Raw genomic sequence first — 27,813 nt, forward strand, 5'->3', positions numbered from 1 at the left:
CTTGGCAAATACCCTTCATTTATCCACACAAAAATCCGGACACCCAGTCCTACTGACCCGCTTTCGGAGACAAGAAATCAGGGCCCTCAGAGAGCTCTTCCCCTAGAGGGCAAGATGCAAGCTGAGCAGTGGAGGGTCTTCCGTGCCTAACTCCCACTGCGCTGGCCCAGATGACAGTGGTGTGGGACAGAGGGGGACGGAGCGCTAGGAAAGGAGTGGAGACAGCATTCGTAGGATGCGACGCTGAGCTCGACGGGGACGGAGGAAAGGGAGCGCCTAGGATGGCGCCTGGAATGTGTAGCGGAGATGTACTTAGTTCTGGGCACAGTGCTGCTAGCTGAGGGGTTTTGTTTTTCGCGGATTTTTTTCCATTGAGCATTGTTTGTGCTCGGAAAGCTTGGGAGCAGGCATCAAAAAGAGAGTGTCTGAATACTTATGGTGTATCTATGCAATGGAATGCTGTGGAACCAGAATAACAATGAAAAAGCACCAAAGGACAATCTCTAGTATATATTTTTGGGTTAAAAAAAAAATGCCTTACCAGTACTCACAGTATACTACCATTGGTATATAATAAAAGGGGGAAGGTACATATAGTCCCATTTGTTTATGTATGCATAAAATACCTCTGGAAAGATATACCAGAAAGTTGGTGGTGAAGCAGGAGATGGATGGGCACTAGGCTGAGCAGCCAGAGTTTGTCCCCTGTGGACAGATCCACCCAAACAGCAGGAGTGAGAGAGGAACTGAGCCCTGCACAGATAAAAGACAGAGGCCGTGTATTTCTCATTCTCGCGGTCAAGGAGACCTTCCCGACTATGCGTGCACAGAAAGGCTCCTTGGAGGTCCAAAAGGGAGTGATGTCAACCACCCGTAGGTCTCTTTGCTAGAATCCATCTTGGCTGAGAGATGCGTGCACACACATGAGAGAATCCTGAGATAAACCAAATATGGACTCAGAACCAGGCAAAGCAGGATGACTGGCCAAAGGCAACCTGGAAGAAATGCTCCGCAGGAGTGACTACCTACCACAAGGGCGCGGCTCGCTCTCTGCGCCTGCCCGTGTTTCCAGCCGCACACATCCCCTTTCCTCCTGATAAACGCTTCACTACTTTCCTTCTCTTTGTGGGAATTTATTTCTTGTCAATAGCCACTGGCCCCTGGTGCTCTAGTGGTTAGGATTCAGCGCTCTCGCAGCCGTATCGTGACTTCAACTTCCGGGAGGAAAATTGAAATCCTGCCTCAAGCCCTGCGGGCCAGGGTCCCTTGAGGCCTGTAGCACCGGGTGCTTTTTGGAAGGGGAACTGGATGAGGAGGGGCAGCGTGAGAAGGAGGCTTGCCATTGTACATCTTCTGGCACTGTTTGAATTTTGAATCGTGACTGTGTTACTTTATTAGTTTTCAATTGCTGCTGTAACAAATGACCACAGATGCAGGGGCTTAAAACAAGCCAAATTTTTATAGTTCTGTATACCTGAGGTTTGATCTGGGTTTCTCTGGGTTAAAAGCCAGGTGTCAGAAGGGAGTTTCTAGAGGCTCTAGAGGAGAATCTGTTAGCCTGCTTTTCCAGCTTCTAGAGGCTGCCCACGTTCTTGGGCTCAGGGCCCCTTCCGTCCTCTTCAAAGCCAGCAAAGGTGCGTTTCTCTGACATCTTTCTATAGTCATGTCTCCCTCTGACCACAGCCAGAGGTCCTTTTTAGCCCTTCCAGTTCCATCAAGATAGCAGTGACATGCATCACTATAAATTTCAGGTGTACAGCATAATGGTCTGCCATGTACATCATGAAATTATTACAATAATAAGTTTAGTGAATAACCATCATCTCATATAGATACAAAATGAAAGAAATAGAAACAAACTTGTGATGAAAACTTAGAATTTACTTACTCTTGTAACAACCTTCATATGTATTATAACGTGTGTGTGTGTGTGTGTGTGTGTGTGTGTGTGTGTGTGTGTGTGAGTTCAGCCATGCCCAACTTTTTGCAATCCCGTGGACTTAGCCCATCAGGCTCCTCTGTCCATGAAATTTTCCAGACAAGAATACTGCAGCAGGTTGCCATTTCCTTCTCCAATTATAACGTACAGCAGTGTTAATTATATTTATCATTTTGTACGTTACTTTCCTAGCATTTATGTCTCTTATAACTGCAAGTTTGCATTTTTTGACTGCCCTCATCCAATCCGCACCCCACCTGCCACTGCCTCTGGTAGTTACAAATCTGATCTCTTTCCGAGTTTGTTTTTGAAATGTAACTGACCTACAGCACTAACCGTTCCTGTCACATAGCACACGCTGTGTACTTAGGAGCTCAGTCATGTCCAACTCTTGGCAACTCCATGAATTGATTGTAGCCCACCAGGCTCCTCCAGGCAAGAATGCTAGAGTGGGTTGCCACCCTCCTCTGGGGGATATCCCAACCCAGGGATCGAACCCAGGTCTCCCGCAATGCAGGCAGACTCTTTACTAGCTGAGCCACCAGGGAAGCCCAAGAATACTGGAATGGGTAGCCTATCCCTTCTGGCGATCCTCTCAGCCCAGGAATAGAACCGGGGTCTCCTGCATTGCAGGCAGATTTTTTTTTTTACAGCTGAGCTTCCAGGGAAGCCCATTACATAGCATAGTGATTTGATATTTCTTTACATTTCAAAATGATCACCATAATAAATATAGTTACCCTCCATTACCATACAAAGATCCTATATACAATCGTATTCCCCACACTGCCTTCCATACCTGTGATTCACTTACTTTTAACTGGAAATCTGTACCGCAGGGTCCCTCGTTTATTTGTCTGTTCTCGTCTGGCAACCACCTGTTAGTCCTCTCTATCTGTGACTCTTTCATGTTGGTTCACTTGTTTTTTCCACTCCGCATATAAGTAAAATCATGTAGTATTTGTCTTTCTCTGTCTGGCTTATCATTTCACTAAGTCTGTTCCTGTTGTTGCACGTGGCAAGAGTTCGTTCTTTTTTATGGCTGAGTATATTCCGCGGTGGGCTTCCCAGGTGGTGCCAGTGGTAAAGACCCTGCCTGCCAATGCAGGAGACATAAGAGGTGAGGGTTCGATCCCTGGGTCAGGAAGATGCACTGGAGGAGGCCATGGCAACCCACTCCAGTATTCTTTTCTGGAGAATCCCACAGACAGAGCAGCCAGGTGGGCTACTGTCTGTAGGGTCAAAAGAGTCGGACACGACTGAAGTGACTTAGCATGCAGGCACACGTGTTCCATTGTAGGTACACACACCACACCTATTTTACGCATTCGTCTAATGACGGACACTTGGGTTGCTTCCGTATCTTGCCGATTGTCGATGGTGCTGCAGTGAACGTAGGAGTGTGTGTCCCCTTCCTGATCAGTGTTCTCCCTTTCTCTGGACACGTGTCCAGGACAGGCATTGCTGGATCGTGTGGTCGTTCTGTTTGCTGAGGAAGCTGCATTCTATTTCCCACGGTGCTCCCCCAGCTTGCATTCCCACCAACAGTGCACAAGAGTTCCTTTTCTCCGCATCCTCATCAATACTTCTTATTTGCTGACTTTTAAAAAATAATTATTTAGTTGGAGGATAATTGCTTTACAGCGTTGTTTTGGTTTCTGCTGTACAACATGAATCAGTAAGCATATATTCCCTCCGTCTGGAGCCCCCCTCACCCCAGCCACCATCTCACCCCTCTGAGTTGTCACAGAGCACCAGGCTGAGCTCCTTGTGTTATGCAGCGGCTTCCCACCAGCCACCTGTTTTACACATGGTGATATGTGTATTTCACTGCTACGCTCTCCGCTCTCCGTTCGTTCCACCCTCTCCGTCCCTGCTGCGTCCCCAAATCCATCCTCTACATCTGTGTCTCTGTTCCGCCCCGTAGAGAGATTCATCAGTACCATTTTCCTAGATTTCATATTTGTGTATTATTCTGACAGGTGTGAGGTCTTGGCTTTGATTTGCATTTTCATGATGCCTAGTGATGCTGAGCCAGAGATCCTTTTAAGCACTCTGGTGCTAGCAAGCACTCGATCAATTTCAGCTATTCTTTTTATTAATATGTGGTCCTTCAGCAAATATAGCTGGGAAAGATGGCTCACTGAGCCATTAACTCCTTGGTATGAATTAGTTTCTCAGCAGGAATAGTTGAGGAGGGACCTCAGGATGGGAGCAAGGATGGAGTTACAGAGAGGGAGAGCTTAAAAAAAAAAAAAAAAGAATGCTAGAGAATCTAAAGCAAATCTCTCTGTGGTTTTGCTGAGGCCCACCCCGGCGCAGCATGAAGATAGCTTTGCAAGCAGCAGCTGGCGTGCCTCCCTCGGAGCCCAGCCAGGCGGTGGAGGAAACGAAGAGGCACTCCAGGGAGGGGCAAGGCCAAGAGGCCAGGGCGGAGCGGGAAGGGCGGGTGGTGAGCGCAGCTGCCCTGCGGCATGGACGGCCCCTCGCGCTGCTGCTGCTGGCCCAGGACACAGGTAACCCGCTCTCGGAGGGCTGGGACTGCTTTCCTTTTCCCGCTGCTCTGGCATCTGGGCTCCACAAGAATAAAATAGGCATGGTATAGCCTTCAGGGATTAGAGAGCAAGGCACCTCCTGCTTCCCTTACGCTGCTCCCTGGAGTACTGCAATCTGACAGCTGTTTAGATTCCCAGACTTCCAAATCAGATGCATACTCTGACAGCTGTTGACGTGAACAACGGGAAGGAACACCATCCACGGGGTTAGAGCATGTCTAAGTCTCTTAGGACAAGGATTGAACTGCAGGTAAATGTGTTATTAAGATGAATGCCATCTGTTTCATTTTACTTTCTTTAATGTGGCTACGAGAACATTTGGAATTACACATAAGGCTGGCGTTTTATTTCTGTTGGACATCTCTGGTCTGTACTGCCCTGGTCTCCCTTCTCCCACCTTTTCCTTTTCCCCTCAGCTCTCTAATCAGACTAGAGATGCCCTTTGTCCTGGGAATCTAAAGTCTTCAGAATCTGTTTTTGGATCTTCTATTTTCAGTTGTTAAGTCACAGGTTACCCTTAGCAATGCCTTGCTCGTGCACGTGGTCGTAACAGACCCTTGGTTCTAGGATAAAGGGATTCAGGTGGCAGCAAGTAGCAGAGGGGTGAACTTTTGTTAAGCATCAGGGCTACCAGCTTCACTAATGTTATCGCCTTTAAGCTTATTTTCCAGCCAGCTCTGTGGGGTGGGGATATTTACTTTTTCAGATAAAGCAACTGAGGCTTAGAGAGCTCTGGTAAGTTGCCTGAGATTACCCACCTAGTAGGAGGTGAAGGGTCAGAAGTTGAAATCTGGCGTGTCTGGCTCAAGTGCAAGTTTCCCCTCTACCCTGACCAGCAGCACAAGCTTCATTTTTGACTCACTTGAAATGAAACTACAGGGGTTCCCCACTAACTGTGGGTCCTGCCTGAACTTGAAAGAGACTCACTAACAAGACCCTGGATGACGCATTATCATAGATTTCTAGGTGGTGCGAGGAACCAGCCCAGGACTGGGCCTCTGAACACCTGGGTTCATCGGCTCCTGATGTCCTAAGTGGCTTAGGACAGGTAGCTTTTGCCTCTGTAAAACGAGAGGACATTTACACCTGTGATCCTAGGTCTGCTAGCTAGGGAAATAGAATTAGGCTGCCTTTGTCACTTAATCACTGATGGTTTACACCTGAAATTAGAGGGCTTTTTTCCTAAATAAAATTTTTTTCCAGGAGTCTGAGAAACTCTTAATTCCTCACGTGCAAATTTCTTTTTTCTCCCTTATGTGCGAATTTCTGTTGCATATGCTGAGAATTAAAACCTGGAAGGGGAATCCACATTGTGTGGGTGGGCAGGAAACCTCAAATTATTTTCAAGTATCAGGGGGCTTTTGATGCCCTCCCACACGGCAGGCATTTTCCTAGTGGTTTCGTGCTGGTGCGTGTCATGGGGGAATTTTGATCTGGTATCATTGCTCTAATGACTAGAAATCCTCATTATCTGTTTAGCAGATCAGAGAGGAATGCCAGTCTCTCCAAAACCTGCTTATTAATTCTCCCTGAAAAGCTGTTTTATGAGAGCGGCATCAAAGCCAGGCGCCCCAAGGAGGGCTCCCTTTAGGCCGCTTGACAACAGCATCTCTCCTGTCAAAGCTGATCGTAAGGAGTGAGTCAGGGCCAGCCCAGGGCTCAGCCAGCTGCAGCTCTGATGTTCCCCTAAGCTTAGCTTAGGCAGCTAAGCTTCCTAAGCCCACAGCCCCCAGCCCCCAACTCAGGACTTACTCAAACCTCTTTATTCAGTGCCCTCTGATTGCCACTAAGAAGGCCTAGGAAGGCTAATTTTCCAAACGAGTTGCCATTTCTTGTTCCCAGTCTCTGAAGGATAAATTGAATTGTCCTGTAGTAGGTAGTTCTTCTAAATGGATTTCAGGGTGAATATCTTTCCCACTTGGCAGAGACTTAAATTAATTCACTGACAGTCTCTGAGGCCTTGACATTTGAAAAAAATGAGCCAGGGAATAAATCCTTTATTTAAACCCCTTTGAAACTTGGCTCTGGAGTTCCAAGGTGGGGTGGGAAAAAGGGACAGAAAGAACGGTTAGGAAGGATTTCAAAACCTACTTCTTTCTTTCTTTCTTTTTTAAATTTAATTTAAAAATTCTTACTCGATTTTTAAGGGTTAGTTTTCATTTACAGCTATTAAAAAATGTTGGCTATATTCCCTGCACGGTACCACATGTTGCTTCATGAGCCTTTGCTGGGTGTCCTACACTCAACAGTTTGTGCGTCCCACTCCCCTGCCTTCATGTTGTCCCCTCCTCCCCACTGGCAGCCTCTAGTTTGCTCTCTGTATCTGTGAGTGCTTCTTTTTTGTTATAGTCTCTCATTTGCTGTGTTTTCTTGATTCCACATGTAAGCGATGCTGTACAGTATTGGTCTTTCTCTGTCCGACTTATTTCACTTCGCATAATGCCTTCAAGTCCATCCACGCTGCTGCAAATTACAAAACGCTGTTCTTTTGTATGACTGAGTCACATCCCATTATATGTACTTATTATATATTATATATATCTCCTGGAGAAGGCGATGGCACCCCACTCCAGTACTCTTGCCTGGAAAATCCCATGGATGGAGGAGCCTGGTGGGCTGCAGTCCATGGGGTCGCTAAGAGTCAGACATGACTGAGCGACTTCACTTTCTCTTTTCACTTTCATGCATTGGAGAAGGAAATGGCAACCCACTCCAGTGTTCTTGCCTGCAGAATCCCAGGGACGGGGGAGCCTGGTGGGCTGCCGTCTGTGGGGTCGCACAGAGTCTGACACGACTGAAGCGACTTAGCATATATATCTTCTTTACTCATTCATCTGTTGATGGACACTTAGGTTGCTTCCCTATCTTGGCAATTATAAATAATGTCACTATGTCACTATGAACACTGGGGTGCTATCTGTCTTTCGGGAATAATAAAACCCATTTCTTTCTTAAGTGCAATTATTAGCAGCAAGTGATTTGTCTATTGCTCAACATATTCCAGGGACCCATAGTTTGGGACCCTTTACTAATATTGTGTGGCTGTAAATAAAAGAAGGGAAACATTTTATTTGAGCAAAAGTTTAATAAGTTGCTTTTGGAAAACAAACCACAAACTAGCTTTTAAAAACATCTTTCAGCATGTTGACGATGGAGTTGGTCAAAGTTACCTTCAAGTTAAGTTTTTCTGTGAGAATCCGTAAGAAAAGACCATGGGTGGGTAACCTAAACTTGTGAGGCAGCAGCTTCGATGGGAAGAACAAGATCAAGATGTTTTTCACTTTTGCTGAAGCTAATTATTTTATTATTATTTTGAAGTTGCTCAGTCATGTCCAACTCCTTGTGACTCCACAGACTGTAGCCTACCAGGCTCCTCTGTCCATGGGATTTTTCAGGCAAGAATACTGGCGTGGGTTGCCATTTTCTTCTCCAGGAGATCTTCCTGACCCAGGGATTGAACCCTGGTCTCCCGCATTGTAGGCAGACGCTTTACTGTCTAAGCCACCAGGGAGTCCTTGAAAGACTACGACCTTCAGAAACAGGAAAAATGGATGAAAAAACAAAGGCAAAAATGACAAGGCTTAATCTTAGCAAGGCTACAAGGGCATGTCATTACCTCCAGGGAGCAGTCTGGCAGTTTGAGAAAATGTGGAGGGAAATTTCTGTGTGCTTTTAACTGGGTTGAGAGTCTTTCAAGGCAAGGAGCACATAGTAGGTGCTCATTTAGTGCTGAACGAACCAGACGTGGCAGGGCGGCACCTCTTCGCTGACTTGCCATTTTCAGCCCTCTCTCCTGCTCCTAAAGCTGATGGAAGAGCTCTCCGTGCTCCAAGACAGGGAAGAAAGGAGTGAGGCCCACACGTGCCTGTTCAGGGGTCCACAGAGTGATGGGGAGAAAGTCAACGCCCCTTTCTAAGCACTCAGCCATGTCTCTAGTTGAATGCACCTTGAAATCCTGGCAGTGTGCCCTTGGGTGTGCCAGGTGGGGATAAAGATGAGGGAGGTGGTGAGAAGGGTGATGGAGAGAGGCAGCACCCAGGAGGGTGATGCTGGCAGTGCCATGAGGCCTTCAGGGGGTCCTGGTAGGATCCTCATGCCCCCTCCTCAACAACGCACCAGTGATGTGGCGAGTCCTTCCTCCGAGATGCACACATACGTGAAAGAGCCAGGAAAGCTGGCAGGGTATCTGGTGGATGATGCAGGTGGAGGCCTGGTGGATCGGGAGCTAGAACCTGAGTCCTTGCTCCAGCCGCAGAGTCTTCCCAAGCCGCTGATGAAGCTCTACCTGGCTCCCTCCCTGGCTCCCTGTTTCACAGGGTCCCTCCTGTCTCACAACAGGTATTTACTTAATATCTCCTCTGCATATGGCTTTGAATTTCAAAATGAGATAAATAAAGTGACTGCAGTGAGGATCAGGCGCTGGGTACATTAGATTAATGCGACATTTACTGAAATGTGTTTGGTCTAACCCTTGCTCATCACATACCAAAATATATTCCTGGCAGAAAAACAGGTTCATTGCAAACTGCTTCACTGACCTACATTAGAAGTAGCAGACGTTACTAGAAAGAGGTCAGAACGGCAAGATAAATCAGAGCTTGGTTAGATGCAAAGAGAGATTCTCCATAAATAGAAAAGGAAAACTAGGGGTTGTGAAAAGAAGTTCTACTATCAGGAGAATTTTTTTTTTTTTCCAGCTGCTGGGTTTATGGGCAACTTCAGTTATGCCCAGGCTGCCTTGGGCCATTCCATTCGGTTCTGAACACTTCTTTTAAAGAACTACCTTCACTTCCCAAAGTTTCTGTTATCATGGTACTGGAGGCCTTAGAGTTTTCCACTCATCTGCCCCCCAACCCAACTCTCCTAATGCCAACTCTCTTCCCTCTTATCATCACTCCTGTGAGGGCCTGATGCCTTGGGGAGTGGGGGAAGCTCTCTCCTCTTCTGTATTTTTTCTGCTCTTCTCTCTCAACACAACGTACATTTACTGCAGAAAAATTAGAAAGCACGGAGGAGTAAGAAAGGAGCCTATGAAGCCATGAGGAAGTTCAGCACCCAGAGAAAATCACCATTAGCACTTTGGCTGTTTGTCTTTCCATGATGTGGACCCGGAGATGGCCGTAATATACTGCTAGGTGGGGAAATGAAGAATACGCAGTGCACGCATGCAGACCCACACACGTACGATGTATTCATTTTGATGGAGAGTGTTTGACATCCTGTTGTGTTTATCTGCCTTTGGTTGACTCAGCAATATGATGTGAGCATCTTTCCATAGGACACGTCAATGGTTGAATCTTATTCCACTTTATGGATGTCCCACAATTGACACAAAAGTCCACCATTCCTGAGTATCAAGGATATTTCTTCACTGCTGCCCTTGTAAATGGTTTGGCAGTCGCCTGTCTTAAGGGCTGAATCTCTGCACACATCCGTGGCGATTTCCTCGGGATAAATTCCTCTAAGTGGAGTTGCTGGGTCAAGAAGTATGGTCATTTCCAAGACTTTTTGATACACATGACCAAATTATTCTTCACAAAGATTGTAATAATTTGTCTATCTGCCAGAGAGTGTCCAGAACACTTGCCAAGGCCGAGAATTTTCATTTTTAAAAAATATGGTTTTAGCTTACTTTATTTGTTATTGAGATAGTACTTATTTCACTGTACTTATTTATGCAACTGGCCATTGGCATGCATGTTTGTCTAAACATTTCTTGAGCATCAGGTAGGTGCCCGAGTCTGGGTTTCCGGCAGTGTGCAATGATTGGTGAGTCCTGGCTCCTTTGGGGAGGGGTCTCAGTTGAGTGGGGAGGCCGGACAAGCTTACAGAAGACTTCAGCTGTATGTGACGAGTGCCGTGGTCTGAGATGCTGTGTAGGAGAGTCTCTTGGCCTAGTGACCTTGAGGGGTAGAGACTGGTGAGAAGGAAGGCTTCCTGGAGGAAGGGACAGCTCACTTTAGTCCTGGTGGAAGAATAGGAGACAGGGAAGACGTCCGGGGGCTTACATACAGGGAAGGATGGCCCAGGGTCTGGGAAACGAAGATCAGTTTGGTGGTAGCATCGAGTGTAAAAGAAACTGCTAAGCGACAAGGCTGGAGATGCGGGCAGCCAGACGGTAACAGGCGTCGCGTGCCTGTGTAAGGCCTTTGGACGATATGTCGGCAGACGCTGGGAGGCACTGACTGTTAGTAAGCAGTTATATGCCTGATAATAATAATAACACTTTCTGTGATAATGTCAATCCTTGCTCGTTCTAATATCTTGGTCACTAGATTTGACGGTGTTCCTTGTGACACTGTGGGTGTTAAGTGAAAGTAGTGAAAGATGTTAAGTAGTTTTTTACTAATTTTAATTGTGAGAACCTATGTTTTCCACTGGTGACTGATATTGCCAAGGTTATTATATCCTGAGAGCTATGATGGTATTAGTAAAGTGTGCCCAATATATTACTGATGCAAATACATTGAGGCATTTCATGTGAGTCAACTAGATTTTTCTAACATCAATGTCTCATCGTTATCACGTTTGCTACCATGGTCCTCCATTTTGATCTCGATTTTTTTTTTTTTTCTGCTTTGGCTTTGCTGTGTAGCTTGTTGGATCTTATTCCTTGACTGGGGATAAAATCCAGGCCCCCAACAGTGGAAGCGTGGAGTCCTACCTGCTGGCCTGCCAGAGAATTCCCTTAATCATGTATTTTTAATGGTTATAGAAGCTCACACTTTTCATAATTTTTTTCAAATTATACACGTTGTCTAAAATATTGCATCTTTTAAAGAGCTATTGTTGTTTCCACTATTTTAATAGAAAAAAATTTTTTATTTTGATATTGACCTTTGGATTGTAAAAGGACCTGTCCTAGGTTCACAGATAAAATGAGTCTTCTCTTTCTCTTATTTAATATTTTCTATTTTGGAGAAGTTGGCATCGATGTCAAAAGACTACAATTTGTTTGGCTTCAATAATATATATTTCATCAACTGTTTTATGAATTGGGTTAAACTGTGTTTTTTAAAGCATTTTAAAAATCCCTGTGATGTTTTCAAATATATTGTATACATTAGGTTTTGCTTTTTTCATATTTATGTTGTCATAAATTTTATGCCAAATTAGTGTTGAACAAATATATTTTTAAAAATATATTTTCAAGAGCATAGCTTTGGCCTGTGTTTTAAAATCTATATATTTTTTTATTAATATCAATGATTTCTGAAAGACTTTTCCATAATACCTCTAATTGAGTTTTACAAGTCACAATGTTTTCGATTGACTTTTTCATCACTTATTTAATGATCGTCTCAAATTTGTGTTTGATTACGCTGTTTTCAATGCTCTCCGATGTTTCTCTGAAGTCTCACAGTTCTTGGATAGTATAACAGCATTTGACAATGTTGAAAGAACTTTTGCTGTATTACTTAGTACTAGGCTTAAATAATGGAAAGCCTTAGAACTTTGGGGGGATTTTATGTTGAAATCCATTAAGTTTGTCATAACTTTTTTGCCATTGTTATATCTGCCCCTCAATTATTATTATGGCCTAGATTCAGTGTTTTCTTGTTATGGTGTTGATGGTCTACGAAAAATCTTCCTCTAGCTATATAACTTACTGTAGAAAAAAAAATCCTTTAATGTCATATAGATATATTGGCATTCTGAAAATTTAAAAATCTAAAAATAAGTGTTTCACACGGCTTACATCAAGAGACATGTCTTAGATGTTTAACTGTGTAATATTTAACATTCCTTGCTGTTGCTGTTTAGCTGCTCAGCCGTGTCTGACTCTCTGCAACCCCATGAACAGCCGCATGCCAGGCTTCTTTGTCCATCACTGTCTCCCTGAGTTTGCTCAAACTCGTGTCCATTGAGTTAGTGATGCCATTCAACCATCCCATCCTGTCACCCCCATCTCCTTTTGCCCTCGATTTTCCCCAGCATCAGTGCAGTGTCTTTTCCAATGGGTCAGTTCTTCACATCAGGTGGCCAAAGTATCGGAGCTTCAGCTTCAGCATCAGTCTTTCCAGTGGATATTCAGGACTGATTTCCTTTAGGATGGACTGGTTGGATCTCCTTGCAATCCAAAGGACTCTCAAGCGTCTTCTCCAACATCACTATTCAAAAGCGGCAATTCTTTAGCACTCAGCCTTCTTTATGGTCCAACTCTCACATCCACACATGACTACTGGAAAACCAGTAGTAGCTTTGACTATATGGACCTTTGTCAGCAAAGTTATGTCTCTGCTTTTTAAAACACTGTCTAGGTTTGACATAGCTTTTCTTCCAAGGAGCAAGCATTTTTTAATTTCGTGGCTGCAGTCACTGCATTGATTTTGGAGCCCAAGAAAATGAAATAATACCACACTGCTTCATTTCCCCATCTATTTGCCATGAAGTGATAGGACTGGATGCCATGGTCTTAGTTTTTTGAATGTTGGGTTGTAAGCCAGCTTTTTCACTCTTCTCTTTCGCCTTCATCAAGAGGCTCTTTAGTTCCTCTTCACTTTCTGCCATCAAGGTGGTATCATCTACTAATCTGAGGTTGTTGATATTTCTCCCAGCAATCTTGATTCCAGCTTATGCTTCACCTAACCCAGCATTTTGCATGATGTACTCCACATATAAGTTAAATAAGCAGGGTGACAATATACAACCTTGATGTATTCTTTTCCCAATTTTGAACCAGTCCGTTGTTCCGTGTCCTATTCTAACTGTTGCTTCTTGACCTGCATATAGTTTTCTCAAGAGGCATTTCTTAACATTATTCATTGTCAACATTTCTTAAGAATATTCAAAACTCTTTTGGTCAACAAATCTCCTATTTTTTAATCATTTGACTTTTGTTTTTTCATTCACTAAACAGTGTGAATGCTATTTGGTGTTTGCATCCTGGATAAATGTTCTGCTCTATTGCTATTATTATTCTTTTATGATTTCTGTAAATGAAGAATCTCATTTGAACACTCATATATTCTCTTGGATGATCCTCTGAATGCTAATGTCTTGCTAAAGACACAATTGTGTTTATTATGTGTTCAACAAGAGAATGCCAATATTTTCTTTATCATATAGAATCTGTTTTGCAGCATTAATAATTACATTTTTTTCAATCAGATTTGAAGTTTGAATATACAACACTACTATTAATGTTCATTTCAGATTCTTCACACACAAAAAATAGTGGTAAATGCTCTCAATCTTTGTGCTCTTTTTTATTTTCCAGTTGATTTATTTCATTCTCAAAGTGTTGGTAAAATGCAAAATCCTTTGAAATGTAATAAAGTAACCAGAATCTGGGCTTCCCAGGAGGTGCAATGATAAAGAACCTGCCTGCCGATGCAGAAGGATGCAGGAAACGTGGGTTTTGGGACAATCCCCTGGAGAAGGAAATGGCAATCTACTCCAGTGTTCTTGCTGGAAAATTTAACAGTCCATGAGGTCACAAAGAGTTTGAAGCGACTGAGCACACGCGTAGGCAAACAGAATCTAGTGGATTTTTTCCTCACCATTTAGAAAAATTTTTGTCCATTGTATTTCCCTAAACTTCCAATCTGTATCATCTTATGTAAAGTAAACATTTCCTACCTGAGACGGATAGTTTTCAACAAAAGTGAGCCTTTGTTTCACATTCAAACTACAAGGCTATTTATTTGGGTTCTTTGCATTTTTTTCTAGTTTTCCTTGAAATCTATCAGTTGTGGTTGACAATGGAATGAAAATGTAAATACACACCCTGCTCACGTTTCTGTGGCACATTCCCTGAAATCTATGACTCTGAACTCTTATTTGTATCCTTTTGTTATTTCACCTTTTTTCTCCCTAATTTTATTCAACATTGCATGCCATTTCTTCTCTTTTTGGCTGCATTGAGTCTTTGTCACTTTGCATGGGCTTTCTCTAGTTGCAGCAAGGAGGGGACTCCAGGCGTGGTGGCTTATCTTGTTGCAGAGCACAGACTCGAGGCACGAGGGCTGACGAGTTGCAGCACGTAAGCTTGGTAGTTGCAGCTCGTAGGCTCAATAGTTGTGGTGCAAGGGCTGAGTTGCTCCATGGTGTGCAGAATCTTCCCTGACCAGTAGTCGAGCCTGTGTCCCCTACGTTGTCAGGCAGATTCCCACCCACTGTGCCACCAGGGAAGTCCACAAGTCATTTTAATTCTTTCCTTCTGTAGCCAGGTTTTCAATTTCTGTTTTTGCATTTGATATCTTTTTTCTTTCCAATATCATGGGGAAAATAATATATGAGCTTAGTTTCTTATTTTAGAATGTGGAGCTTTTAAAAATATTATGTAGCAAGCTATGAAATTTAACTGCAGTTAATTTTTGTCCTAAAGAAATTTCTTCTATATAGGGCGGAAGGAAAGTAATATAATATTGTTATTCTATTATCTCAGCTGTAAAAAGAATAAACTCCTGCCATTTGCAGCAACATGAAAGGACCTAGAGGGTGTTATGCTAAGTGAGATATGCAAGACAGAGAAAGACAAATACTGTATGGTTTCACCTATTTATGGAACCTAAAAAACAAAACAAATTAACAAAGATAACAGAACAGAAATGGAGTCACAGATATAGAGGACAAACGCAAAGAGGCTGTCGGAGGGGAGAGGGGGAGGGGAGGAGAAAAATAGGAGAGAGAGATTAAGAGGTACAAGTACCTTTACTTTGCAAAGTAAATGAGTCATGGGTATGAAATGTATGGTATAAGGCATATAGTCAATAATTATGTAGTATCTTTGTATGGTAACAGAGGGTGACTAGACTTATTGTGATCATTTTGAAATGTATAGAAATATCAAATCACTATGCTGTGTAACAGAAACTAACAGAATGCTATAGATCAATTACACTTCAGAAACAAACATGGAAAAAGAGATCAGATTTATAGTTACCAGAGATGGGAGGTAGAGGAGGGGGAATTGGATGAAGGCAGTCAAAAGGTACAAACGTCCAGTTATAATATAATAAGCACTACAGTGTAATGTACAACATGATGAATATAATTAACACTGCTGTATGTTACATATGAAAGTTGTTAAGAGAGTAAGTAAATCCTAAGATTTACTTAGGATATTTTCACAGGGAAAATTTCTGTTATATTTCTTCAATTTTGTATCTATATGAGATATAGATGTTCGCTAAATTTACTGTGGTAACCATTTCATGGTAATCATTATACAGCAATCTCTAATTTATAAACATACATAATTACTTTGTAGGGCTCCCCAGGTAGCTCAATGGTAAAGAATCTGCCTGCCCGAGCAAGAGACAAGGGTTTGATCTCTAGATTGGGAAGATCTTCTGGAGGAGGAAATGGTAACCCACTCCAGTATTCTTACTTGAAAATCCTGTGGACAGAGGAGCCTGACAGGCTCTAGCCCATGGGGTCTTGAAGAATCAGACATGACTGACAGAGCACCAGCACAATTATTTTTTAAGAATAATGTAATGGAAATCTACATTCATTATTACAAAAGTGAGTTATATCATATTTAAAATCTGATAGATTAAAATTAGCAACTCTGAACTGCTGCTCAGGTAGACAATATGAATTATAAGGCAAAATTTTAAATTTAGCCAATACACAAACACTTATATAGGATTTTAAATCTTTTAGATAAAAGTCAAAACAGCAGCTGGAAAAGCAGCTCCTTGTTTAGAAGCACTAGTCGTTGTAGATGTTTTCAGTTAACAAGCATCAACCTCATTCTGCTTTACTTACAAAGCAAGTAAGTGTCAACATTGTTAGAAAAAGTCTTTTTATTTCCATCTGTCAGGAAATTATCATAATAAATGGATTTTTGTTAGATAATTTATTGTTATTTTTCAGAAAATTATTGTAGTAAGGATATAAATCACCTACCTTTGGAATCAGTAGTCAAAGATATCTATGATGGGAGTAATCTCCTTAGATGTCATGACCTTGAGCAATAAACAACCTGAGCAACCATCCTTGGCTACTCTAAACAGTTTCATGGCCAATACAGCTAATAAAGTGCTCCCACATACAGAGAAACAACCTGTGTAGGAAATGGAGGAAAGGCTAAGTGATCCTGAGACATGTGTTTAGATGCTCCTCCTGAGGTTCACAGAGACACTGGGCAATTCACTCCTCACTGTCTGGGAATCCTCATCAGTTCATCTACAAATGGGGATAAGTGGTATGCCTAATCCTTCAAACTGCTACATGGAGGCCAGGGAGATGTTCCCAGTTCTGAATAGTAAATGAAATCATGAGATGTGTATGAGAGATGTGTTTCCATTTTGTACTTGATAAAATATGCTTCCCTTAAAAATTGTATTGTTTTAAAATCAAATGAAGTACATGTGCACAGCCAGTAAAAGCCAGTAATTCCAATGAATTTGAAGTCATTTCCTGTTAAGTCACCTGTGGACAGTTGCTGATTTTACATGTCCAGTGGTGAACTTCTGTAGGAGCCTAAGGGGTTAACATTCTCATTTTCTTAGGAAGCCAAATGTGAAGGTAACTGTTTGAAGCTTGCAAATAAGCCACTGTGCAAACTGAGAACCTAAAGATGATCTCTCCAGCAACCCCCATCCAATAAATGGCTCTGTAATAAACCTCAAGAGGACGCAGCGTTTCTATTTTGAGAAATGAAAATTTGCAGAGACAACCAGAAAAGCGGTTAAAAGTCCCAGAAATGGTGAGAATAGTGAGATCAGAGGAAGCCAGGAGGAAGTTTGGTCGAACATCCTCCCCCCTCTTTTCCTGATGACCCCACTTGATTATAGCAGTATGTCTGGCCAGACTGGAGAAAAGGGGTGTGTCCCGTCTTTCCCTCACTCAGTAAGCATTTACTGCGGGCCTGCTACGTTCCAGGCGCTGGCCAAGGGCTGGTCAAGTCGCATCAGACCTGATCTTGGTCCACACAGGGCTCTTGCGTTCTTGCCTGTGATCTGTCTTTCCCACACCGTGTTTCCCCGGATTCTGGCCCTCTTTCCTTCCATCATCCTAGGTGAAAGCTTCCCTTCAGCCTCCGGTGTCCAGGATTCCTCCTCTTATGAATAATTTCAGATGTTCACCAAGGGAGAAATGACTGCATATTCCAATGGCCCTGCCTTTGCTTCTGGCACCCTGGTACGTCCAGAGTCTCAGCACTGCCTATAGAAAGCTTTCCTGTTGTTCAGAATCAGCACAAATGGCACCTCCTCCATGCAGCCTTCCCTCATTGCTCAAGTTAGGAATGGTTTGTCCTTTCTCTCTGATCCAATAGCCCTTTGTTGGTACATCCCTTGAGCACTGACCACACACCTGCCTTTTCTTACAGCTGTTGGGGGGTCAGTGGAGACCTTTCCTGCCAGATTGGGCTGGGAGGCCAGGGGATACCACTCTCTGAGCCCAGGGCCCATGTCTAATTCCCCTCTACCCCTGTAGCCTGCTTTGTTCTGCTGGGTACATACCATAACATTTTTTAAAAGTTTGGCTGGATTGGACTCTTTTCTTTGATTTCAGTCTACCAGAATTAGCTTGATCAAACTCCTATGCTAGTGGCGCTCTGCCATCATGGGTCCGGGCATGGCTCTTATGGTCCATTTATTTAATAACTTTTGGTCTCCAGACTTATTCCCTATCCTCCGCCCTGCACTCCCCCTCCCCCACCCCTCACTCAACTACCCTAACCCAGGCATGGATACACATTTTTGTTTTAATAAAACGCAACCTTCTAATCCATCTAAATAGCCATATTTGTGTAAGCTTGAACACTTAACGTTGTTTGGGATTGAATTTGCCTTTTGGCCAAGAGAATGAAACACTTCGTTCGAATTTCAGGCCCTACCCAGCAGTGTGGATTTGTTTGGGGCAGGACAGGTGACCCCCGGAATCCAAGGGGGATGCAGTCAGCAGCTTAGTCTGGCACAAAAGCTCTGTTTCCTCTCTCCAGTTGCCCCACCTCGGAGCCTGTCCCCCACACCAGGGCTCTTTCCTCTGTGGCAGAGCCTGTCTACACAGCTGCCATGGTGCCAGCCAGGAGGCCCCAGAGAGTTCCCTTTTCCGAGAGATTATCTGTTCTCCTTGACACATGCGGCTCTTTGAAGCAGCCCATTTCTGTTTCTCCTGCATCTTTTGGTTTGTGCTCCTTGATCACACCCTTGTGAAGTGCCTGCACCCACCCTACGGTGAAGAAACTCAGACCAGCTGTTCTCAGATTTTTTGGTCTCAGTGTCCCTTTATACTCTTAAAAATTATTAAGGAACCCAAGGAACTGTTGCTTATGTAGGCTGTATCTCTCTGCATTTACCACATTAGGAATTAAAACTGACCATTAAAAAATAAGCTTTTAACTAATTTTTAAAGAAGTACTATAACCATTACATATTAATACAGTTAACACACTTCTATGAAAAATTAACCATATTTTCCAAATCATGAAAAATTTAGTGACAACAAAGGTGTTGCTTGACGTTTTTGCCAATCTCATGATTAGTATCTAGCTTGGTAAAAGAGAGCTAGATTCTCAGATCTGCTGCTGCAGTGAGGCTGTTGCCATATCACATGTCACGTAGCCTTTGGAAAACTCCACTGGACCTTGAGAAACACAGAGAGTGAAAATAGCAACTAACCTCTTAGCACTATGATGACAGAGCTTTTATGCTCCCAAACCTCTGAAAGGATCTCTGGAACCCCCAGGATAACCCCTAGGATATGCCCAGACCACACTTTGGGCACTGCCAGCTGCGTTAGACCATTGGTTTGCTTATGTTAAGCCAACTATGGATTGTTGCTGTTCAGTTGCTGAGTCATGTCCGCCTCTTTGGGACCCCATGGACTGCAGCACTCCAGAGTATGGATTGGGTCTCAGTAATTCTTGTTTGAAGTATTTGGAAATATCCGTGCCATTGAGTGTTATTCTACCCTCATAGGCACCCTGGGAAACACTCCACTTGTTCTGATGATGGCATTTGGGTTCTTATAGAGGACAGCCTCCAGAGACGAGGCAGCTCTGTTGAATATCTTTAGTGCTTTTAGATCTTTGTTCTTTGAGGAGCATTTTGATTTTGAGAAACAGCCAAAGGTGACATGAACTGAAATCTGGAAAATTACTTGGGTAGTCAGTTGGGTAACATTACATTTTTGGATTTTTAAAAAGTAGCACTGACTTCTTAATATTTGGATTTCAAAGCTGCCTTAACAAGCATTCCCCTAATGCTACATATATATTCACACATGTGCAGATGATGTTTGAATATGTTTAATAATTGCACCATCCTCTGAAGAGTAAAAATTGGAAACAAAGCCTTAATGTCCACAAGCAGACCAGTTAAATAAAGCATGGACATCCATGGCGTAGAACGCTTGGCAGATGAAAAAAAGAATTGGGAAGAGTTTACATACTGGTAACGAATTAACTCCAAAATGTATCACATGAAAAGACAAGAGGTAGATTAATATATACAGTACGCTATCATCCACAGGAAAAAAACTATATTGCTTGTATGTATCTATACATCTGTGTGTGTGTTTGCTCATATACATAAGGTGTTCATGAGCAAACATAAACAAACACCTTATGTATGCTGGTTGCCTCCAGAGAGAGGAGCTAGCTGCCTGGGGTGAAGAGTAGAAAAGCATCTTCTCAAGGGCTATCTTTCTGTACCTTTTAAGTTTATAGTCATATGAATGTTCCTAATAAAATTAAAACTTTCAGAAGCCCCAAACTAAAAAAATTATGATGTTCCCTCCTTCTTTCAAAATTAAAAATAAAAACAATTCTCAGCACTTAGAAAGGCTATTCTCCACAGAGGAGTTCTTAGTATTACTTGAGCAATTAGGATGATTATTAGAAAAAACATACAATGCACATGGGGGGCACACCCAAAGAAGACACTAGAAGGGGAGGGACTGGTCATTTTGTTCGGTCCAGTTCAGCCGCTCAGTCGTGTCTGCCTCTTTGCGACCCCATGGACCGCAGCACGCCAGGCCTCCCTGTCCATCGCCAACTCCCGGAGTCTGCTCAAACTCATGTCCACTGAGTCGGTGATCCATTTGGTAGTCCTACCTTATTCTCTTCACCCTTGCCCTATTCCCCAAAGTGGGAAACTGAGTCCAGACAGGCCTAATGACTCATCCATGTCATTTGGGCTCTGGGCTCCGACTCCTGCCTTGTCAGGGGATTTCCTGACGGCTCCTGCAGGTCTCTTTGTGGGGGTGTGGCCGTGGGTAGGGGGTGGAGGGGGACAGATCCACTTTCATTTGGTGCTAAACACCATCTCTCCGCACTCCTCACCCACAGTAGGGGCCGTGATGGCAGCTCCTGGGCAGTGTCCTCTGCACCCCGGCCCCTTCAGCTCTCCACGCACCCAGACGGGGCCGCCTCCTCCAGGCTCTGCTGGGACACTGGTCTTTGTTCTGCAGACAAAGTGCCTCAACTTCCTCAATCGGCACTTCCCAGATCAATCAGCACTTACTTTATCATCCAATTTGGTTGGTTCAGATGACTTTAAGTAAGTAAGCAAGAGTTAGTCGCTCAGTTGTGCCTGACTCTTTGCGACCCCATGGACTGCAGCCCACCAGACTCCTCTGTCCATGAGATTTTCCAGGCAAGGATACTGGAGTGGATTGCCATTTCCTTCTCCAGGGGATCTTCCCAACCCAGGGATCGAACCCAGGTTTCCTGCACTGCAGGCAGCTGAGGTACAAGGGAAGCCCAGATGACTTTGGGCTGTCTTAAATCAACTTCTCCTTCAAAGGATAAAGATTTACCATCAATTAAGGGATTGACAGTCTGTGGTGGAGACTTGCCAAGGTTCTGATAGAGGCTAAGTGACCCTGGTTGGGGTCCTCGGAAGGAATCTTGGGCATTTATTCATTCATTCACTCAATGAATGTATGCTGAACCTATTAGAGAGGCACTGTTCTAGGCCCCGGGGATATGGCGATGACCACAACAGGGAAATTTTCTGTTCCTGTGGAGCTTATGTTCTTATGATAAGAGACTGACAATAAGCAAGCAAACTAATCAGTTCAGTTCAGTTGCTCAGTTGTGTCCGACTCTTTGCGACCCCATGAATCGCAGCACGCCAGGCCTCCCTGTCCATCACCATCTCCCGCAGTTCACTCAGACTCACGTCCATTGAGTCAGTGATGCCATCCAGCCATCTCATCCTCTGTCATCCCCTTCTCCTCCTGCCCCCAAACCCTCTCAGCATCAGGGTCTTTTCCAATGAGTCAACTCTTCGCATGAAGTGGCCAAAGTACTGGAGTTTCAGCTTTAGCATCATTCCTTCCAAAGAAATCCCAGGGCTGATCTCCTTCAGAATGGACTGGTTGGATCTCCTTGCAGTCCAAGGGACCCTCAAGAGTCTTCTCCAACACCACAGTTCAAAAGCATCAGTTCTTTGGTGCTCAGCCTTCTTCACAGTCCAACTCTCACATCCATACATGACCACAGGAAAAACCATAGCCTCAACTAGATGGACCTTAGTTGGCAAAGTAATGTCTCTGCTTTTGAGTATGCTATCTAGGTTGGTCATAACTTTTCTTCCAAGGAGTAAGCGTCTTTTAATGGCTGCAGTCACCATCTGCAGTGATTTTGGAGCCCCAAAAAATAAAGTCTGACACTGTTTCCACTGTTTCCCCATCTATTGCCCATGAAGTGATGGGACCAGATGCCATGATCTTAGTTTTCTGAATGTTGAGCTTTAAGCCAACTTTTTCGCTCTCCTCTTTCACTTTCATCAAGAGGTTTTTGAGTTCCTCTTCATTTTCTGCCATAAGGCTGATGTCATCTGCATATCTGAGGTGATTGATATTTCTCCCGGCAATCTTGATTCCAGCTTGTGTTTCTTCCAGTCCAGCGCTTCTCATGATGTACTCTGCATATAAGTTAAACAAGCAGGGTGACAATATACAGCCTTGATGTACTCCTTTTCCTATTTGGAACCAGTCTGCTGTTCCATGTCCAGTTCTAACTGTTGCTTCCTGACTTGTATACAGATTTCTCAAGAGGCAGGTTAGATGGTCTGGTATTCCCATCTCTTTCAGAATTTTCCACAGTTTATTGTGATCCACACAGTCAAAGGCTTTGGCATAGTCAATAAAGCAGAAATAGATGGTTTTCTGGAACTCTCTTGCTTTTTCCATGATCCAGTGGATGTTGGCAATTTGATCTCTGGTTCCTCTGCCTTTTCTAAAACCAGTTTGAACATCAGGGAGTTCACGGTTCACGTATTGCTGAAGCCTGGCTTGGAGAATGTTGAGCATTACTTTACTAGCTTGTGAGATGAGTGCAATTGTGAGGTAGTTTGAGCATTCTTTGGCATTGCCTTTCTTTGGAATTGGAATGAAAACTGACCTTTTCCAGTTCTGTGGCCACTGCTGAGTTTTCCAAATTTGCTGGCATACTGAGTGCAGCACTTTCACAGCATCATCTTTCAGGATTTGAAACAGCTCCATTGGAATTCCATCACCTCCACTAGTGGTTGTGGTAAATTCACATTCTAGTTAAGAGATCAGAGGGCAATGGGGCAGAGAGGCTGGGATGCTGACTTTGGACCGTGTGCTTGGGGAAGGCCTGTCTGAAGATGGCCTCTTTAAGAGAGAGAAGTTATCTCAGGGCCCTGAGGCCCTCCTTTCCAGAGGTGGAGAGTCTAACATTCTCTGCATCAGACAGGTTCCTGAGGAGGAATGAAACACAGGGAGGCGAAGAGAATTGCCGATTCCCGGGGGCCTGTGTCTGCCAGCGGCTGCTAAGTACCTCTGAGAAACTCTGCTTTGAGCTAATAGGAACCGCCTGTTCTGGGAACATCAGTACATGAAACAGAAACCTCTGGGTGGACCCCTGGGCAAGATGAATTTGACCAACCATGCGTTCCAGGGCTCCAGCGGTAAGTCCTAGACCCCACCGCTCAGTCGCTCGGCTTCGGTAAGATGAGCAAAACGCCAGCCCTGGGCAAGTGGCTACTAATTGCTATTAAATAATAGTCTGACCATTTAGTTCTTGAACAACACTATGACCATCTCACAGATGAGGAAAATGAGACTCAGAGAGGTGACATGACTGTCCTAAGACCACACAGTTAGCAGTACCTGAGCCCAGGCCACGGGACCCTCAAGCTCAGACTCTCTCACGATGTCATCCTTCATGCTGTTACGCCCACTGACCTTCCTCGGCCTTCCCAGGACAGGCCTTTGCCCTTCTCTGGCCCTAGATGGACACTATCATGTTGTCTGTCTTCCTTGCTGAGAACAGATGTGCCCTGCCTGGCCAGCACCCTCCAGCTGGTTCCCCAGGCTCCTGTCTCATCACTCTGGGCTTCTGTGTGACATACACCACCGCCTACACACTCAAGTCCTGTGTCTTGGTATCTCAGCTTGAGTAATTCCCTGCTGGTGCTGTGGGCACTAGAAGATCTGGTTTCCAAGTCCCCTCCCTACCCTTTGCCCAGACAGTGGGCAGGGTCTGTTAAAGAGAAACTTGGTAAGCCAGCTGTCATACTTAGAAGGGGGACAGGGAAGAAGGCCAAGAGGAAGTGAACCATGGAGGTGCCTGACCCAAATCCACCCAGCCTTAGTGCTCCAGGAGCTGTAATTCTTGGCACAGTACTTCCGCCTTCAGATACTATGTATCGTCAGTGGGTATTAGCTTGCCCTAGTGATCCAGTAGGTTCCCGCTTCCCCACTCCAGCAGAAGTCTCTGCATTTGGGTTTCCAAGTAGCCAGCTCCCAAGATGTGTCTGGAGAGCTGCACTGAAGCACGCAGCTCTGCTTTAAGGGGGAAGGAATAGGAAGAGGCCTAAGTACAGGTAAGAAAGCTTTGAGTTTAGAGTTGAAAACATGGACTCAAGTTATTCCCTCTAACTCTGAGAATACAGGGTCAGACTAGATGGAGAGGGGATAAGTTTAGTGTCTCCATCCCTTGATGCGGGAGAAATTTTTGAAGTGTGGGTGATAACACTGTCACCTCCTCACCAAACATGGGCCGGCTGGAACAGCTGGCACCTCTGCCTGGTTCCATCCCAGCTGCCCGGTGTCCTGACCGTTCCCCATCCCTCACACGCGCCTCCCTGGGGATGGTGGCCTGCATCCTCCTGACTGTCTTTTTCCTGGACATCCTGCCATGGCTGGTAACCTTTAACCCTCTGTAAGAATGGCAGAACTCAGGAGTACGATAGCCTGATAGCAAGCTTCAGCATAACTCATGTCAGAGAGATACGGGTTCAAGTCTGATCTCTGCCACTGTCTAGCTCTATGACCTTGAGCAAGTCTGATCTCTGCGGGCTGGTTTCCTTACTGTGAGGGGGGTATAATGATTGCTTCCAGCTTATTATCTGTCTGTGAAGAATGGATAAGATAATGAATGTGCCGGGTATATATCCAGTCACCGGTATAAGGTAGCTGGTATTACTGTTTAGGGTCCCATAGAGTTCATTTGTATATGTGTAGTCTTGGTCATTTCCAGCTGCTACAACAAATTACTGTTTGGGTGGTTTGTAAACAACAGACATTTCTCATAGTTCTGGGGGCCAGAAGGTCTAAGGTGAGGCCCTGGCACATTCAATGTCTGGTGGGAGCCCGCTTCTGGTTCTTAGATGGTTGTCTTCTTGCTGTGTCCTCACAGGTTGGAAGGGGGCAAGGAGACCCTCTGGAGTCTCTTTTTTATAGAAGAACTAATCCTATTCATGAGGGCTCCACCCTCTTGACCTACTCACCTCCCAAAGACCCTACCTTCAAACACCATCACCTTGGGGGTTAGGATTTTCACACGAGTGAGTCATGGCAGGACACAAGCATTCAGTCTATAGCATGTGTTAAAGAATTACTCTCAAATTCCCTTTCCCTTTCTGCAGAGAACATCACCACCTCAACGCCAGGCCCCACACTACACAGCAGGTGGGTGAAAGAAGGGTTGGCCCCTGGAGGAGTATCGAGGATCTTGGAAGGGGGTCTGCTTGGCCCCTGTGGGAACTGGTGTGGGTGGGACCTTGGCGTGGAGATCGGGGCAGAGGGAAGAGGGTCGACATGGAGGCAGGAGATGGTTGGCTGTTAGGGGGGTGGAAGCCCAGCAGTGGGGAGGCCCCAGGGCCACCTTGCGGATGGTCCCCACAGCTGGCCGGGGCACTGAAGTGTCCTCGTCCTCTCGTTCACTTCCCTCAGCCTGGACACAGCGGCCACAGCTGTTTTGGGCTCCATTGGTGTCGTGGCCCTCATCTTGCTCCTGGTGGGACTCTTGTCCGTGACTCTGAAAAAATGGAGGCATGAGAGTGAGTTGACCAGCCGGCCCTGGAGCTGAGTATGAGGAAAGGGGGGAAATTGAGGGCAGGAATGGGGTGTCTTTCCTCTGGGGCAGCCTTGGGGGAGGCGAGAAGGGGGAGGCTGTAGGTCTATTCTCTGGAGTTGCCGGGGACTCAGCACAGAGCAACAAGATTTGTTTATGGTACAAACTCTTTATGCTAAAAGTCACACATGAGCAATCTGAACAGACAGGGTTCAAACGCATCAACTAAAAGAAATTTTGATGTCAAGTAATATCTAAATAATAACCAAACTCATAAAGGGTAAAACAGCGCTCACTCTCCCTGTCTCTTCCTGGGCACTTAGCCCAGTCTCGGAGGCCCAACGGGTTGAACGTGGTGGCTTTGCATTCTGAAGTTCAACCCTAAGTCCAGCAATCAAAGAAAGATGGCTACCACCCCAACTCAGACTGACTCTGAATTTATTAATTCTTCTAGGACTATTTAAGAAACAACAGAAGCATCAGACCAACTTTCTCCACAAACCCTTGGTAAGGAAATGGCTGAGTCATACCTAGAGGTTATCTCTGCCAGGATTTCATGCTGTTCCTAGGCAGGCGCCACACAGGCATGGTGGTGATGAGGCAGAGAACGGCCCTAAAAGAAATGTTTCTGAAGATCAAAGCTTGCTCAGCAAGACCCCGAGGCTCCACTTGCTGTCCTGCAGGGACCGCAGTAGCTGGTTTTGTCTTTGGAATCACTAATGTCTCTAACCTGCATCCTGTTTCTAAAGGAGCTTTCCTGCCATGCCGATGCCATATATTCCAACGTGATCAACCTGGCCCCCAGGAAAGAGGATGACTTCGCTGTCTATGCCAACGTGCCCCCTTTCAACTGCCCCAGGAGGACATCACCAGACCACGTGGAATACGCCTCCATTGTATTTCACTGATGAGAAGCTAGTGAGATGCTTCAGAGTGGAGAGTCAGACCTGTGCCTACCTGTATCCTGATGCAGCTTTTGCTCTCGATATGTGTGTATGTGTGTGCATGTGTGTGTGTGTGTCTTTGCACACGTGTGTGTGTGTGCATGCACACCCATGCTTAAAATGCATAATATGTATTCTGATGGAGGTAAATGATTGGGTATTTCTTCTAATTTATTGGAAGCAAGGTGCAGTTCTAATGGAAAAGGGTGACATCTGAGCGACAAGGGACATAGTCATTTCAGCCACTCTGAGCCAGAGGCAGCTTCCTGAGAGACACTGGCCGAGAGAAGAGCCCTTTCTCTCCCCTGCCCCTCATAAGGCCAGGGCTGAGGAGCAGGGCTCACCCCACTCAGGGACCAGCTCCTGGATTTTGTCTCTGCTGTTCTGCCCTGTAAGGAACTGACGCCCTGTAGAGGTTAATGCATGCGTCACACTCAGGTCTATGGCTGATCACCATGTATGTCTTCACAGAGTTTTCCAGGTCCATGCAGCAAGTGCAGAGGGAGGAGGCATGGGGGAGCTGCAGGTCCGTGTGAAGTGCTTCTTCCTAGAGGAGTGAGACTTGCCACGCTTCCACAGAGAATGCAGTGCCACTCGGGACAGGAGCTGGGGAAGAAGCAGTCAGTGGAAGTGGGTACATGTTACTGCTGACCAGGGTCTGCTCCTGAGGCTTTTGAAGATGTCTGAAACTTTGCAACAGATTTACTTCCTCTTTCCTCCTTTGAAAAACATGCATTAAACACCACCATGTCCTAGTCCCTGGGAACACAGCAGTATTCAACAATACAACAGACAAAACCTTATTCTCATGGCACTTACCTTCTAAGAGGAGGGCAAAGCAATGAACAGATAAACAAACAAGTATACAGACTGTCACACAGTAGCATGTGCTGCGGGCCAAAATCAAGCAAGTCTCGGGAGGGAGGGAACACCAGGAGGGAGGGGTGGCTATTTGTGATAGATGGTCAGGTGCAACCTTGCTGACATTTGACCCAAAGGAAGTGAGAAAGTGAGACCTGAGGATAAATGGGGAAAAGCACCTTAGGGAGAAGGAACAGCAAATGCAAAGGCCCTGAGGTGGAAGCCTACTTTACATGGCCCAAGAATGGCAAGGATGTTAATGTGTCTGGAGTGAGGAGGGGC

At 44.8% G+C, this 27,813-nt stretch overlaps 1 protein-coding gene across 3 annotated transcripts; it reads left to right on the top strand.

Moving 5' to 3' along the window:
* Positions 4,370 to 27,473, top strand: LOC108637764. Of its 3 annotated transcripts, XR_001919269.1 has the most exons (7): positions 4,382 to 4,455; positions 23,119 to 23,336; positions 25,299 to 25,341; positions 25,606 to 25,712; positions 26,181 to 26,233; positions 26,476 to 27,061; positions 27,142 to 27,473. XR_001919269.1 is itself a non-coding variant. In XM_018060071.1 (6 exons), exons 2-6 carry the CDS (start codon positions 23,264 to 23,266, stop codon positions 26,632 to 26,634), a joined length of 435 nt encoding a protein of 144 aa, XP_017915560.1. In that variant the 5' UTR covers positions 4,370 to 4,455; positions 23,123 to 23,263; the 3' UTR covers positions 26,635 to 27,473. The 3 variants fall into 3 exon arrangements, 2 of the variants coding, with proteins under 2 accessions (XP_017915560.1, XP_017915559.1); XM_018060071.1 differs by having other exon boundaries at positions 4,370 to 4,455; positions 23,123 to 23,336; positions 26,476 to 27,473; XM_018060070.1 differs by having other exon boundaries at positions 26,476 to 27,473.

The sequence above is a fragment of the Capra hircus genome, chromosome 16, assembly GCF_001704415.2.
Source record: "Capra hircus breed San Clemente chromosome 16, ASM170441v1, whole genome shotgun sequence".
NCBI lineage: Eukaryota > Metazoa > Chordata > Mammalia > Artiodactyla > Bovidae > Capra > Capra hircus.

Excerpts from the sequence above, each read along its gene's own strand:
- LOC108637764 (XM_018060071.1), top strand. The coding sequence starts at position 23,264 with ATGAAACAGAAACCTCTGGGTGGACCCCTGGGCAAGATGAATTTGACC. Across the intron at positions 23,337-25,298 it reads TGCGTTCCAGGGCTCCAGCG|AGAACATCACCACCTCAACG; the intron begins GTAAGTCCTAGA and ends CCCTTTCTGCAG. Across the intron at positions 25,342-25,605 it reads GGCCCCACACTACACAGCAG|CCTGGACACAGCGGCCACAG; the intron begins GTGGGTGAAAGA and ends CACTTCCCTCAG.